The 17,408-nt window shown below is 35.3% G+C and overlaps 2 protein-coding genes across 2 annotated transcripts in view; one reads left to right on the top strand and one right to left on the bottom strand.

Annotated features, from left to right (window-relative positions):
• On the top strand, positions 1,127 to 5,853 carry LOC109835990. Its single transcript, XM_020403941.1, has 6 exons — positions 1,127 to 1,138; positions 4,579 to 4,788; positions 4,870 to 4,962; positions 5,054 to 5,152; positions 5,226 to 5,564; positions 5,704 to 5,853. Exons 2-5 carry the CDS (start codon positions 4,600 to 4,602, stop codon positions 5,430 to 5,432), a joined length of 588 nt encoding a protein of 195 aa, XP_020259530.1. The 5' UTR covers positions 1,127 to 1,138; positions 4,579 to 4,599; the 3' UTR covers positions 5,433 to 5,564; positions 5,704 to 5,853.
• The window catches only part of LOC109837615, a 5,991-nt gene continuing 361 nt past the window's right edge, over positions 11,779 to 17,408 (bottom strand). Inside the window, exons 2-9 of the mRNA XM_020405936.1 lie at positions 16,514 to 16,527; positions 15,425 to 15,436; positions 14,957 to 15,028; positions 14,439 to 14,506; positions 13,730 to 13,877; positions 13,554 to 13,637; positions 12,963 to 13,049; positions 11,779 to 12,155 (exon numbers count right to left, since the gene is read on the bottom strand). Of these exons, the coding sequence (XP_020261525.1) occupies positions 12,150 to 12,155; positions 12,963 to 13,049; positions 13,554 to 13,637; positions 13,730 to 13,877; positions 14,439 to 14,506; positions 14,957 to 15,028; positions 15,425 to 15,436; positions 16,514 to 16,527 (491 nt within the window). The 3' untranslated portion in view covers positions 11,779 to 12,149. The remainder of the gene's footprint in view (positions 12,156 to 12,962; positions 13,050 to 13,553; positions 13,638 to 13,729; positions 13,878 to 14,438; positions 14,507 to 14,956; positions 15,029 to 15,424; positions 15,437 to 16,513; positions 16,528 to 17,408) is intronic.

The raw sequence follows: 17,408 nt of genomic DNA on the forward strand, positions 1-17,408 counted from the left end.
ACACACACTCTCTTATTTTATGAGGATGGTGGGGATTGTGCCACATAGGCGTAAAGGAGGAAATCCCCTCCTATAACAAGGATATCCATTAATCTCATATATATATATATGGGAAAAATGAATCTAAGGTGACACCCTAGACTCCCACCTAAGGACACAGCCTAAAATCATATCATTTCCTAATTTTTTTGTGATCCGCTCCGTTGAACTTGATCTACACGTTCTTAAACTCAAACACACCAATTTTGGGGTGAACCCGTCATGTTTTGACCCTTCATCCACTCACCGTAATTTTAATGGTTTCAAATGAATAGAACTTTTTGTACGGCTCAACGAAAGGTCAAACACGACGGGTTCACCCCAAAATTGATGTGTTTGGGTTTAAGAATGTATAGATCAAGTTCAACGGAACGGATCACAAAAAAATTTAGGGAATGATGTGATTTTAGGCCGCGTCTTTAGGTGCACTACAAGAAATACAGTATTTAACGACCAAAATTAGTAAAGGGATTAGTTGACCGTCGTTAATGTGCATATAATAACGACGGGTTTTTAAAGCCTTCGTCAAGTGATTACAAATATTTTAGGAATGATGTGAGATGGGTAACAGTTTTCTAGTCCCTTCATTAATTTGTTCCTAATACCGTCGTTATTGGGTCTTATTAAAGACGAATGGGTCCATTACCTTCATTAATCTTAAGTCCCTAATGATAATAGGAATAGTATTTAAAATTAATATAAATAACCCGAAACCCAAATCATATTCTAACCGCAACTATTTATATGTATTTAACTAAACCCTAGATTAATTTTCATAACTACTGTTTAAATCACGTTTTATTAAACCATATCATTGTCTTCAAAATTCACCGCCGCCCTGTGCCAACGCCGCCCACCCCAGCGCCGCCTCTGCCTCAGCCCGCCCCAGTGCCCCCGCTGCTGACCCTCTCCGCCACTGCCGACCCGCGTTGGAGATCGTCGCCGCCCGCGTTGGAGATCGTCGCCGCGTTGGAGATCGTCGCCTCGCCGCCCCGCCGCCCCAGCAACGTCGTCGCCGCCCGCCCAAGCTCGTCGCCCCGTCGTCGGCGTCGGCCCAGCACCGCTTCTACATCCACCAGCAGCTGGAAGTTGTGGTTTGGTAATTTTTCACTCAAGTCCCCTATAGTTTATCCTACTTTGCACTTTTACCTTAAAATACCTTTTATTTAAAAGTACCCTATAGTTTTGTTTGATGTAATTGCATTCAAGTACCCTATAGTTTCCCCTCCCTTTTTTGGCAGCAATTTATACCATAAAGTTTTAATAAGTTGCAATTGTATACCTTCAATTGTTGCATTAGATTGTATACTTTAAAGTTTTAAAATGTTGCACTTAAATACCCTAAAGTTATATATTAAAACTAACACTTTAATGTACTGCTATAAGAAAAACACACAATCTAATAATAACTTATGTATTCAATGTATTTGCTTATCTTATTTGACATATGTAAGGCAATGTATATAAATACAGGCATACGCATAATTAATATATTTTTCTTATTTCACGTATATGCTAATATATTTTTATAAATACTAACTTAACTATGCAATTTTCAATTAAATAAATGAACTCTTTAATAAAAAGTTCCGTTGTCCGCATTCATCAAGTAAAATATTTTAAATATGGATTTATTTGGTCATTAAACGAACCCTCTTTCTCTGGGCTGGCCTAAAGTTTGACCCTCGAAAATAAAGCCCACTTGAGATACGAGCCCAAATGTAACAACCCTTGGCTGATTTCACGCCATATATATTTATCAATTTAATAAAAAATATGGTTTAGTTTCGTAATATAAATTTTACTAATAATTATGCTTTACAAGTGGGAGTGTTGTGGTTATTAATATGTGAGTATAATCCTACATCGGATAGGATAATAAAGATGAAAGTGAACCAATTAATCAATAAACAGTTTACTTATTATTCATTCAGCTATTCGATCATATTTGATTCGCTATCTCATTTGACAGTAAATGCATAGCTATTAGTTATTCAGTTCATAAACAAATTGAAATTAACTAAATGTGTTTTGGATTTGCTTGGTCATTAAATATTCGTTCAAATTGAGACATAAGCTTAAATGGAAAAGACAATTTAGATGGCAAATTAGTAAAATGATGCTTTGGAGGGGATATTTGTAAATATATACAATGCTTGTTTGTACAAATAAAATATAGTCAATATTTATTAAACCACAATCTAATTATAAACTAATTATATTGTTTTTTTGTTTTATAGAGTCGAATATCCAGCATTAGTACATTGCTTGGAAATGGCACCAAATAAAGATTGGATGGACCTAGTAGATGATGATAGACTTGATCTAAAATATGTAGAAGGGGTTGATAAGTTTTTAGACTATGCATATGAGAAGCTGTTTAATGGTTTCAATCAAAAGAATGGCAACTTTGAAATTCGATGTCCATGTGTTAAATGCAGCAATGTGAAGTCTGGTAATCGTGAGTCAGTAAAGACCCATTTGATTGTTCATGGAATTATTAAAAACTACAGATTTTGGTGTCATCACGGCGAATGACAGGGTGAGTCCCTATCGGAGTTTGATGAAGAACAAGAAGAAATGACAGAAGAAAGCCAGAGTGACGATGAAATGCAAGAAATGATTGGACATTTATTTCATAATTCAACTGGCGTTGTTGCACCTGATGCCACGTCGAGTAAGGATATTCTTGAGCAGGAACCAGATGGACATGCAAAACAATTCTACAGTCTTTTAGGTGACTCCGAGAAACCTTTGTATGAAGGCTCTAAATGTTCAAAGTTATCTGCTTTAGTGAAACTACTTCACATAAAGAGCCTAAATAGGTGGAGTAATAAATCATTCTCAATGTTGCTCCAGTTTTTGAATGAGGATCTATTGCCAGGGGAATCAACACTGCCTAATTCGTATGACGAGGCCAAAAAATTAATCCGAGACCTTGGCCTATCATATGAAAAAATTGATTCGTGTCCATTCTCTTGCATGCTGTTTTGGAAAAATGAAGAAGGTCTTGATACGTGTCAGAGATGTGGTGCTTCTAGATGGAAACTTGATAAACATGGAAAAGAGATCAAGCAAAAGGCAAATGGTAAAAAAATACCACAAAAGACATTACGATATTTTCCTCTTAAGCCATGATTGCAAAGGCTTTACATGTCTTCGAAGACAGCTTCTGATATGAGATGGCACCATGAAAGACAAGTTGAGGACGGTGTGATGAGGCATCCAGCTGACTCTGAGGCTTGGAAAAACTTTAATGAGCTACATGAAAGCTTTGCCGAAGAGCCCCGAAATGTTAGGCTCGGTCTTGCAAGTGATGGTTTCCAGCCTTTTCACAAATTCAAAAGTTTCTTATAGCATAAGGCATGTTTTACTTGTACCATATAACTTACCACCATGGATGTGCATGAAGCAATCCAATTTTATTTTATCTATCTTACCACCATGGATGTGCATGAAGCAATCCAATTTTATTTTATCTATGCTCATTCCTGGTCCAACTGGTCCTGGAGATGCTATTGACACCTACTTACAACCATTGATAGAAGAACTAAAGGAGTTGTGGGCCTCAGGCGTTCGAACATATGATGTATCTCTGAGACATAATTTCATTTTACGTGCAGCACTAATTTGGACTATTAATGATTTTCCTGCTTATGCAAATTTATCTGGATGGAGCACTAAGAGGAAATTAGCATGTCCTTGTTGTAATAAGCATACTCACTCTATCAGGTTAAAATATGGAGGCAGGCAGAGCTATATGGGGCATCGTCGCTATCTTGATGAAAATCACAGTTGGAGAAAGGATAAGAAATCATTTGATGGCACTAGAGAGAGAGGGTATGCAGTGTCGAAGCTGACCAGAGATGACATCCTTAAGCAGGTGGAAGATCTTATAGGGATCACCTTGACCAATCATCCAGAGAAGAAAATTAAAATATCACACGAAAGACGGGGAGATAATTAGAATAAAAAAAGTATTTTTTTTTTATTTGCCATATTGGAGAACTCTCTTATTGCGACATAATTTAGATGTCATGCATATTGAGAAGAATATTTGTGATAGTCTGCTGGGAACAATCATGAACATTAAAGGAAAGACAAAGGATAATATCAAAGCCCGTCTCGATTTACAAGCAATGAGTTTAAAACCGGAGTTACATCCAATCCAAAGAGGAGATAAACTTGTGACGCCAGCAGCTTGTTATACTTTATCCCAAGAAGAGCAAAGCAAATTTTGTCGATTTCTAAAGGAGTTAAAAGTTCCAGATGGATTTTCATCCAATATTTCTCAATGTGTAAACCTTAAAGAGTGTAAGATTTTGGGGTTAAAGAGTCATGACTGTCACGTTCTTTTACAGCGCTTGATTCCTGTATCGATTCGTGGCCTTCTTCCTGTAAAAGTGTGTGAACCAATTATTGAACTTTCCATATTCTTCACTATATTATGTGCCAAGACATTAAGGTATATTGAAAATTAATTTTTTACAATTGGTTTTTAATTCTTATAAATTAAATTTTGATTCAAATTTGATATAGGATAAATTTGATGCTGAGGACATGGAGCAAAAGAGAGAGTTAGTAATGAGACACTTGCGCGATTTGTGGAATAAGTGGCGTGGTGACATGCACAGGAAATATGTGAAAGAAAATTCATTGCAAGTTGCACTTAGAAATAGACCTACAGAAGTGAGTGTTGATGACTGGGATTGGCTAGTTAAGGAACATTATTTTTCTTCAAAATTTCAGGTATTAATCTCCTAATTTTATTAATTTTGTTCCATGTATATTGTTGGATTGTTAAAATTATCTTTTAATCTTGATGTATAGAAAGCAAGCCAACAAAATACACTTAACAGAGGCAAACGAAAGATGCTCCACCACACGGGCAGCAAATCCTTTAGACAAATTGCGTGGGAATTGGTATACATTCAAAACTAATTTCCTATTTATTTATAACTACTTTGTTTTTTAGTTTGATGTTGTACTCATTTTTATTTAATATTTGAATAAGGGTGGCAAGTCAGGAAATCCACCTGATGTGGCAAAAATGTTCCATGAAACTCGAAAGAAAGCTAATGAAACACTAGAAAATAGGGATCAAGATAAATATGTAAGTAGAATATGTGTTTAAGTTTGATAATGATGCATTATATAGTACTAACATATGAATTTAATTTTTGTAGGATGAAATTATTCAAGTCAAACAAGCAAACGCTTCACTTTCTGACATTGAGATAGTTGAGAAAATCTGGGGGAAGCAATCTCATGGTCACATTACTGTATTTGGTGGCGGGACTACTTTGAAAGATTTGAGAGGACCGCTCCCTAGTCGATCTGATCTGGAAGCACGGGTTATAGAAGAAAAGAGAAAGAACCAGATGTTTCAATAACGCTTAGATGAGCAGGAACAACAACAACAAAGGATGTCTGAGTTGGAGTTACAAGTGAAAGCTATGCAAGAACTTTTTTTTAGGCAATCACCTTCATTGACTCCTCAAACTCGAGAACATGTGCAGGATTAGGTAATTATTTTTTGTAAAATCTCTTATATACTTTTATGATTGACTACTTGCACTAAAAAATGTGATTTTTTACTTAATAAGATAATATTTGCTTAATTGATATTTCTTAATTATGTGATTTTTTAAAAAAAAAATTCAGGCTATCCATGCAAGATTAGGATGGGTAGCTCGAGTCTTCTTTTGACGATGATTAGAGGTGTCAGAGATGTGTCTTCCCCAAACTTTTATTTTAATTTGTTTTAGATAGTTTCATGTATTTTTCTTTGGAACAATTAGGATATTAACTCTTATTATTAGTATTGAATATTTGAGGATGGTGGAATTTTATTTATTGATGTTATTAATGAATGGAATTTTTATTTTACCTCTTATTCATTATTGGGTATTTTTAATATGTTTTTGTTGTGAATCTTAGTGTCTGGTTGAGAATAATATGATAGTTGCCTATGAATGAAAAATTTATTATTAATGTATATTAGAAATTTGTAGTCCACAATGACGGTTTTATAAACCGTATTTTATTCATCAACGAAGGAAAAGTACCGTCGTTGATGTGTTACTAATTACCTATTATGTGGACTTTTACGACGGTATCCAACCGTCATTAATTAGTCTTCAACGACGGGAAAATATCACTGTAACTAATGGTAATGACGGGAAAATATCTCATCACTGATGGTAACGACGGAAAAATATCCCGTCACTGATGGTAACGATGGGAAAATATATATCCCCGTTACTGATGATAACGACGGTGATAATTACCGTCGTAAATATTAATGACAGTAATATGTTCCGTCGTTATAGACTCTATAACGACGGGTAGTATATCCCTTCGTGACCCTTTAGCGAAGAGGGCTTCAACGACGGGTGACGAAGGGATTTTTCCTCGTCGTTAGCATACAATAACGAAGGTTTTTAGCTCTTTAACGAAGGGAAATCCCTTCATTAAAGATGTAATTTCTTGTAGTGGTGGGAATCTAAGGTGTCACCTTAGGAAAACATTACCTCTATATATATATATATATATATATATATATATATATATATATATATATATATATGCATATACGAGATTAATGAGTATCCTTGTCATAGGAGAGGAATTTCCTCCTTGAAGCATGCCTTAAAAATCACATGATTGAGCGACATTATGGATAGATCGCTACGTTAAACTTGATCTAGCATATTCTAAAACCCCAACACCACCAAGTTGTGGGGTGAATCCGTCATCGTTGACCCTCCATCGATGCCATGTGAAAAAGTTCTATTCATTTCAAAACCGTAAAAATTGATACGGAGTGGATGAAGGGTCAAACGACGACGGTTCACCGCCCAAACTTGTGTGTTGGAGGTTTTAGAATATGTAGATCAAGTTCAACGGAGCGGATCATCCATAATGATCCTCATCATACGTGATTTTAAGAGGCGTCATAGGAGGAAAATCACTCCTATGAAAGGAACCTCAATATAATCTCCTCTCTCTCTCTCTCTCTGCTCTGCTCTATAATATAATATTATATATATAATAATATATATATATAATATATATATATATATATATATAGTATTATATATATAGAGAGAGAGAGAAGAGATGAAGAGATTAATGGGTATCCTTGTCATAGGAAGGAGATTTCCTCCTTGACCGCCTCTAAAAGTCACATGATTGCAGCGACGATTATGCGATGATCCGCTCCCGTTGAAGCTTGATGCTACATATTTCAAAACCCAACACATACCAAGTTTGCGGGTGAATACCGTCGTCGTTTGACGCCTGCCATCGAGCCATGTGAAAAGTCCTATTCATTCAAAAGCCGTTAAAATTGATACCGAGTGGATGAATGGTCCAAGGACGACGACGGGGTTCACCGCCAAACTTGGTGTGTTGGGGTTTTAGAATTATGTAGATCAGTTCAACGGAGCGGATCATCGCATAAGTCGCTCAATCATTGATTTTTAGAGGGCGTGCAAAGGAGCGAAATCCCCTCCATATGACAAGGATACCCCATTAATGCTCATAATATATATATATATATATATAATATATATATATAACTTACTTATATATATATATATAGTGCATATATATATATATATATATATAGTATAGCAGAGACGAGAGAGAGAGAGAGAGAGAGAGATTAATGGGCTCCTAGTATAGGGAGGGGATTTTCTCCTTGAGCCTCTAAAATCACATTAATTCGACCGATATTGTGGAATGATTCCGCTCCGTTGAACTTGATCTAGCCATTTTCTCTAAAACCCCAACACCGACAAGTTGGGGTGAAATGCACCGCGCGTTGACCCCTCCATCGAGCCATGTGAAAAAAGTTCATTCATTCAAAACGGCGTTAAAAATGATGACGAGGGATAAGGGTCAAACGACGACGGATAGCACCCCAAAACTTGGGTCTTGGAGTTTTAAAAATATCAGATCAAGTTCAAACGAGCGGATCATGCCACAATGGTCCGCTCAACTCATGTGATTTTAGAGGCGTCAAGGACAATCCCCTCCTATGACAGAGGATATTGCATTAAATCTCCGCGTCTCTCTCTCATCTCTCTCAATATATAATATATATATATACTATATATAATATATACATATATATAATACTATATAAGATATATATATAATAAATATATATACTATATGCCAAGCTAGTGTAACTTGTTAGCAACAACATTTCCATGACTGTTGGTGACAAGCACCTCAGAAACCAAATGCATGTATATTTTTCAGTATGAAGAGCGTGCCCTTTCATTCCCATTAATTTCAGTCAAGGATACTCGCACTTCCCTTTCAGCAACCCACATCTTTCCTTTTCTCCATTTTTTCCTTTCAAATTGAGTTTTTATTTTCTTTCAAGATTTATCTTGCAAATTAAGCTTGTCACAAGTTTGCTCATGTCGCATTTACTTATCTCAGTAATGAATGCGAGTGAGCCTTGCAAGTTAAAAGAGTGAAGTTAGAAGAGCCCAAACTCCCAAGCCCGAGGCCATCCTTTCACTGCCTGGAGTGGACGCAGGTGAGTCGGAAATAATAACAACAGACGCGCCTACATGAATTCTTGTGAGCGTTGATTGCATAGTCTCCTTGTAGGATCACCGTTTTGCATTTACTACCCCTGCAGTTTTTTTTTTAGAAAAAAACAAGGGATATACCCTGTTCATAATATTAATGAAAAATATATATACAAAAAAGGATACGAATTGTATCCAAAATTGGAAGATAGAAATTATGAAATTTCAATACTAGTGATGTATGACTTTCTTCTTCCAAACATCTATAAAGGTGAAGAGAGGGCATTGCCGTCATTCACCGTTGACATGGATATAAGGAGGAACCAAAACCAGCCATACATATAGTAGCGAGAGAAAATAATTTCTATAACCCAATGAAACAAAATTATAAAACCCACTAAGTTCTTTGTTTTTACAGGTAAAACAAAAGATGTTTGACTACTTCATTCCTAGGCTGTTAGATACTTCTGCAGATTGGTTGCTCCTTAAGCTTCGCTGCTATCTTCAGTGCCTTAGAGCCACTTCCCATGCATGCCCAGTCATGCAAGACCGATATTGTCTGGTTAATAATTGACTTATAGGAGAAAACCGTATGTTCAAATATGATATTGTTTCTCGTTGTCCATAAACTCCAGCTGACAGATGCAAAAATAACACGCCATAGATCCCCTAAAATACATTGACGATTTTCTAGAGATATCATAATCTCCTCCAAGGATCTTGGCCATGGGAAAGGTAACTGATAATCACTGAAATGCTTCCATACTTGTTTTGTTATTAAACATGAAAAGAACAGATGTTCTCTTGATTCTGCTTCTACTCCACAAAAGGAACAAGTGATATCCCCATTCCACCCTTTTTTTTTGAAGAATATCCTTCGTGTTCAGTCGGTTAAGTGTTAGGAGCCAAATGAAGACACGAACTTTGGAAGGAATGATAGGATTCCAAATAACTTTATGTATCGGGCTAGTAATTCCTCTACAGTTCAGAAATTTGTAGAAAGAACTGACTGAAAACATGCCATTAGGAGTAAGGGACCATTTAGGATGATCTGAGGTGGGGGATACATGGTAGTCCCTAATATGATCCATGAGATTAACTCTATCTGCTTGAGATTCTGGAGATATACTTCTTCTCATCAGTGGATGCCAATGCCATTCATTATCAAGAAAATTCCCTTGGCTTCTAACTGAAGCATTGGAAGAGAAAGCTAGTTTAAAAGACTTCGGAAATAAGCTGGATAGACAGTTAGTGCCGGACCACTTGTCTTCCCAAAATCTAATTTTGTCACCATATCCAAGCACCCAGGATATGTTATGAAAGAAGGCCTCTCTATTTGCTAACACTGCATTCCAGAAGGATGAATTGGATGGATTGTATTGCCTGATTTGAAGAGTTGAACCTTCATTAACATAAAGTTTATGCAGTAAATCACCAGATGAGGAATTCCTGTCTAAACACTTCCATAACCATTTAGTTAGGAGTGAAGTGTTGAAAGAAGAGACGTCTTTGATTCCTAATCCCCCCTCTTTCTTACTTAAGCAAACTTTTTTCCAATTGACTAAATATTTGAATGTTTTTGTTTCTTCATTTCCTGTCCAAAGAAAGTTTTTTCCAACTTTGTCAATTTCTTTGATAAGCCATGTATGTAACTTATAGAAAGACATATAATACAAAGGAATTGATGTCAGCACAGAGTTGATGAGGACAAGTCTTCCTCCATAGGATAAAGAATTCTTCTTCCAAGATGCAAGCTTTCTATAGATGCTGTCCAACAAAGGTTGCCAATCAGATTTTGAAAGTTTCCCATATTTCAGAGGCAGACCAAGATACTTGATCGGTAGACATTCGACTTTGCAGTTCAAAGAAGCGGCCAGACTTTGAGCTCTTCGGTGGATCTTGCCAAAGTACACAAGGGAGGATTTGAAATAGTTGATACTCAGACCTGATATCTCTTCGAAGATGTATAAAATAGTTTTGAGAATGGAGATGTCTTTGAAGGTGCTTTTAACAAAAAGCAATGTGTCATCAGCAAATTGTAAAATTCTCAAGGGGTTGAGAGGCTCTTTAAGCCCAAGAGAGGATAATAAGCCATCTTCTACATTATTCATAATCATTCTGTTGAGGACATCGACAGTAATGTTAAATAACATTGGAGATAAGGGATCACCTTGTTTGAGACCTCGCTTACAGGAGAAGAATTTAGAAGGCGAACCATTCACTAGGACTGCACATTGAGATGAGGAAATGATATGGTGTATCCATGTGCACCACCTAGTACCAAATCCCCTAGCTTTCAGAAGGTCAATAAGAAAAGACCAGTCAATAGAATCAAATGCCTTTGCAAAATCTATCTTAAACATTATAACTTTTTTTTTCCTTTTTGAACAGTAATGAATCATTTCATTAGCATGAAGAATAGAATCAAGGGTAGATTTACCCGCTTGAAAAGCAGATTGAGTAGGAACCACCAAAGATGGTATATGCTGAGACAGTCTATTGGTCAAAATTTTCGAAAAGATTTTAAAGAGACAATTAATAAGACTGATGGGTCTGAAATCTTTGACCATAGAGCATTCTTTAATTTTTGGTACTAGAGTGATAAAAACTTTGTTCACCCTGCAAAGATGAGAGGGATTAGCATATAGAAAATGCATTAAAGCAATGAGGTCTTCCCTAATCAGCTCCCAGAAGGATTGATAAAAAGCTATAGAATAGCCATCTGGTCCAGGGGCTTTGTTAGCATTCATGCCAAACACTGCATTTTTAATTTCGGTCTGAGGGGCTTTGTTTTTTTTTTACCTGCAGTTTCACTGTTGAAGATATACTCCCCAGTTTTTTATTTTTATTCATTGTTGTTTTTTACCTTATAACGAAACCTTGACAGATATTGCCCACCTAGCTGAAATTAGTGAGCCTACTCGTCTGTAAAAAGAGTCCAGAAATTTTAAAGGCAGGTCTATCCGCAACAATGAGACTACAGGGGTGGTACATCCCAAAACAACAATAATACAGGGGTCCATGTGCAATTAATCCTTCTCTTAAAGGTACGTCGTTGATTGCGCACCAAGCTTGAGAAGTGTGACAGTACTCAAGTGGACCTAGGAAAAATGTATTTTCAAGCTTAATAATCTGGAACCATATATTTTAACCATCAAGTTTAGATCATGAGAAATCATGATAAGGATCAACAGAAAAGGCATTAACTTGCAGCACAAATCAGGTTAAATTACAATTGCAAGAGAAGCTCAGACTGGAGCTGCCTATAGTCGAAACATGCTGCAAAGATACATCTCCGATGAGACGATAACTAACTGAGATATAAATAACATTGATGATGATTCTCATATATACATTTTGTTTGTTTTTTTTTCCTCCCCCCTGAAGAGCATTTCTTCGCATCACAAAAGATGAAAACCAATGGCTTGAGGCTTCCGTTTTTGCACGAAAAGGAAAGGATTTTTTACGCAAATATCAAAAAGGTAAGCAAGTTGAGCGGCGATAGAGCTCACCTCTCCTTTCGTTTGAATGAATTCTAGGAAAAGGGCAAAGAAAATCTCAGACCTGCATGCATAGCACATGGAACAGAATCAAATGGATATCTGAAAGCAGGAGAAGTTTTAAGTAAGAATGCCAGAAAAAGCTTTTCTAGTTTCATAACGATCTCTTGTGAGAAATAGAAGTAGATTTTACCAGTACACTATCTTCTGAAATGAATGGCACACAAAAATTTCGAGAACCACAGATTTCATCGAAGAAGAGTAACTAGTTATCTCATGAAGGCTACACTACTTCTTGACAACTTTAAATTACTTGAAGAAATTGTACATATAAGAATCTAACTTTTAGTTGAAAATCAACAACAAATTTTAAACGCAAATAGTAAACCCATATGTTCGACTATGCCATTTTCCTCTGGGTTTCGTGATGAGCATGCTAATATGGCAAGCTAAGAAGGCTATTTTTTGAATAGAAAGAGCCATCTTTACTCGTCTTGTTTGTACAACAATAACAACTACAACCTTTATCACAAATGTTTAGGGTTGGCTACATAAATCTTGTTCTTACTCGTCTTGCTTGTATTCAAACTAAATAAACAACACATTTTCCCCCATGATTCTCTTTATATGGAACTTTTATAAGGATACCTTAATATGTTTCAACCGAGAAACGCCTAAACCAATTACAGGAAAAAAATTGAAGTAAGTTCTCATAAGTTTAGACAACTTTTGGTTTAGTACCTTCCAGTTTAAAGTAACCAAGGAATAAGGTCCAGTGAGAAAGCAAGCACAACAAGAATTTTGAAAAGGATATCTCAAGAGGAGGGTGGGGGGGGAGAGAGAAAGTTGTTTGGCCAAAGTGAATGTTTACCTGTCGTCTTCTACGGCTTTGCAGGACATAGCATGATTGTATTATCAAGTAACATGGAAGAAGGAAACCAGCAAACTGGAGGGATAACTGAGGGGCACAAAGAAAAAAAAATTATTACCAAGCGATTATGCATTAATAAATGTAAAAATGCCTGAATGTCCCCTATTGATGACCACCAGAAAATATGGCACAAAGCAGATGATTGGATTTGAGCCAAGATGTCTTATTATACCATAACAAAATCTCAACAGACCATTCAGAACTTCGGGAATGAGATCATGATCTTAATGCAGAATTTAACATCGTGTTCTTGCAATTTTACTGAAAGAATTTGTTTATGTTCTAAAAACACCTATGTAGGCCTTCTTTCAGAAATATTTTAATAACTATTACTCCCAGTGCAGCTTCTACTAAAGATTTTCTTTAAAACTCTATATCAATAATAGAAACAATAACAAACATCCAACTTAACCACCTTAATTGAACAAATGGTTATCTAACATAATACACTACTTTTTTCTCAGGTTTCAAGAAATTGCAGCCCTTATCCTATCATTGGTTGTATGTCAAGGACATACAGAATTTACTTACATTGAAGAAGTCTGATGCATCCTGGACCATCCCGGCGTCTCTTATAACCATGAGAACATGGCGTACAAGCAAAAGCAGCATCAACTGTACAAATTTAGCTTATAGTTGTAAGTTGTAACCTATATAGTTCAGGAAATAAAGGCCAAAAATAAACAAAGTAAAGAATCTGAACATACAATAAGAGCAACAGAGCGGCAACAAGCAATCCCATTGTTATGCACAGCTGCATATTCTTCATACTCTGCATTTAGCAATTCTTGCTCTGCAGCAGCAATGGCTAGCAAATGGGAGTCATGTAGATCAATCCTTGTACCCCAACCTTGTCTACAGAAAAATAAAAGAGACCATTTAGTTGAAATTTGGCAACTATACAGATAAATGACGTCACTTGCAATCAATCAAAGTGTGAACTTATACATATCATGATTTCACAATCCACTACCTCTTTTCACAACTAAGTGTAGACTTGTAAAAAAACTATTTCCGCCTCTTGTTCTAACAGTCAAACCAGAGACAAAACAGCTAAGTTCTAAAAGAGTTACTCCTGTAGATACCAACCCTCAGAACTTGTAAGAATGTCTTAAAGCCACACAATCCGAAATTATCTTCCTCGCGGAAAAATGATTCATGAAATAGCAGGAATAAACTTGCATACTGCTAAACAAATATATCAACCTGCAACTATGACTAGTGCAAAAGAAGCAGTGAGTGCAAGAAACAAGTGCATTCAAATTTCAATGAGGCATTTCAGAAGCCTAACATCTATATATACTATATTATATAAATGATAAACGATAAAGCCTTAAGCTAATAAGAAAACAACTTATGTATTATTTCTGAGGAAGATATAGCTAACAGTATAAGCAAAGAATCACTAGGAATTACCTGATATCAATGGCTATCACGTCAGAGCTTAATCTGGGTTGGGGCGCAAAATAGTTTGGTGCATATACCTTTGCAATAAACAAGTAATTAAATGCTTTGTCAGAGTACAAAAGAAACAAAAGTATCTCAACAAAATTCGATTATATTTTTTCCATCAAAAATCAAGTTTCAGGAGTATTTGTCAATCATCACAAAATAAATTCGGAAATTTTCAAAAAATTTCCTACCAGAAACATTTAGTTTTATAAGAAGCAATGTTGGAAAGACAAAACTAATGTTTAATACATTAATATTGTACAACATAGTGCACTAAAATTTGCTAATGATTATGCTATCACTATCAAAGAAATCGGCTTAAAACTGTACGAACTTGAGTAACATGACATAGAAGGAAAAAAATCCTCCAGTTCATACGGTATCATAAACCTACTGTAGTCAGAGAAGCCAATCTCTCAGAATGATGAAAATAACCAATGCACAATATTTGAAAGTCGATAATTCTGATATCACATACTAACCTGGTTGCAGATTTCACATGTGATGTCCCCTTTCTTATTGCACCATCTTTGTATGCATTTCCTGTGGGCAAACTGCAAAGCAAACAAGGAAAAAAGTCTGATGGGTCAGCAAAAGTTCAATTTTGACTAAATGTAACAGAATTATAGCAAGCAGGCACTCAGAGTTCAGATTTATGTGTTTGTATATATAAAAATGTAATGGAAGATCACAAGCAGATAATCAAAGAGTTTGTATGTGCATGTGTAAAAAGAAAAGTGCAAAAGGCATCACTAAAGAATTAGATGTGCAAAAATGGGTTCATAACAGAGATTAGAAAATAGAATAAGACATTATACACATTTAGAAACTGCTATAGAAACATAAAACAGCCTGAGAATAAAATATCGGTAAAGCAGAAATTGATGCATAACTACTTAGCAATTGACAAATTTAGATGGTAATGACATGGCAGGTCTCAATAGGACCACTTTCATCATTCCCTGTATCACACATAAATTTTCTCTAGCTAGCTCTTTGGATATGATAAATCTCACATTTCAGAAAAGGGAAAAAGAAGAAGAAGAAGTAGAAGAAGAAGAAGAAGAAAAGCATCGAGACTCTTCATAGGTTTTTGATGTACATGTCTGAGCATCTTAACATTGTTAATTGCATAATCTCAAACAATGTCACTTGCGAAATATGTCATACAAAGCAGAAATTGGTTCCTCGAGTTCTGCTTCCAGTCCTATGTTCTTCAACATTTATCTAATTGTTTATATAATTCTTTCCAGGTCTTAATAGACATATTGATTACATAGTAACACAAGAAACAATCATCTCTACAAGTAAAGCATTTCCCTAAATCGCTAACATTATCCTTTCAGGTTATCCAACTTCTCAATCTGTAAAATGATTACTCCCAGGTCTCACTAAATCACTAATTCTTATTAAGGATTCACCTTTAAATGCATTCCATCATACATTCAATTGCATTCATCACTAATTTCTCATTCAAATATTAACTTAAAAACATTACAGAATAGTAAAAAGGAAAGTCAATTTAGCAATATATATTGTAATGCTGGTCCTATTCCTATGACTAATACCATTATAGATTTTTTTCTTTAGTTCAATTTATTTAATAACTGTGAAGTAAAACATTTGTAGTAGGTAATAGTAACATATGTAATTAATAACACTGAAATAATTAAACAAGCCCAGCGAACCAAAAGGCTCACTTGAACAATGGAACTGATATCCAGAACTTAAAGTCTAAGTCAACAGAAAGTAAAGAAAAGTAGAAAAATCGAACAAATGTGTATACAATCTATAAGTTCAAAGTAAGATAATATAAATTAACAATAATAGATGGGCAACATAGAAGAATCAGATTCTTCTTTGTATATTTGGTCAGCTACTGAAAAACTCCAAAAATGTTAGGAATAAGTATAGAGAATTTTTGTTTACCAAAAACGACTACAGAAAATAGACTCGCTATATATTAGACTTTTAAGTAAAAATTCCTGAACTTTGGACCTAAACCACACATTGCTACCAAATTGAGGCAAATAACAAACTGTACAGACACAAGTGCACCTGTAGCAGAAAAGAACAATTTTTCAAAACAGCCCCAAACAGATTTTTATTTTTCAAAATCAACCCTTTTTTTTTTACCAAAACCGACTCGTTTTTTTATTAGCAGCCTAATCATCCTCCTAAACAATCGGAATCGGGTTGCCAACGCGACTATTTAGAAGGGTGTTAAACCCCAATTAGAAACCTTAAACCTTGAAAATTTATGTCCTAAATAGTCGGGCTTGGCAACCCCGACTATTTAGGAAGGTGATTAGGCTGTTAATAAAAAAAAGGGTCGGTTTTGGTAAATAAAAAAAATGATCGATTTTGAAAAATAAAAATTTAAACGGGGCTGTTTTGAAAATTTGTTCTAGCAGAAAATAAAGCTTAAGCATGCTTTTACAAAAACTAGATATTTTTGCATTCTGAAAGCACTCAAAATAAATATATATGCAATAAGAAAGCAAAATAAACAAGATTATTTTACATGCATTCAATTTGTCCTCACAAAAAGGGGGAGGGCAAAATTTTAAAGATAAAAATCGAAATAATTTTTTATACAAATAAAACAATATACTATCCATGGAACATAAAGTTTTGTTCTTGATTTTTTTTTAAAAAAGAAAAGATTACAAAATGCATGTCACAAAACAAACTAAATGGAGCAGGTGAGTGACCCAACAGCCCCATTAAACAAAATAAAAAACCCAAAAAAAAGGAAAAAAAACATGGAACACAAAAACTGGAAAAACTCACCCAAACTTCTATATCCTTTTTCTTCTAAAAATCTAAGGGGAAAAAGGATAATCAAGTCACAGTAAACAGTAAGTCCCCTAAAAAAATCTAGAGAAAGACGCCCATCTTGACTTTTCCTCTCCTCAAAACCCAACAGAGCTA

This window comes from Asparagus officinalis, chromosome 4, assembly GCF_001876935.1.
Source record: "Asparagus officinalis chromosome 4, Aspof.V1, whole genome shotgun sequence".
NCBI lineage: Eukaryota > Viridiplantae > Streptophyta > Magnoliopsida > Asparagales > Asparagaceae > Asparagus > Asparagus officinalis.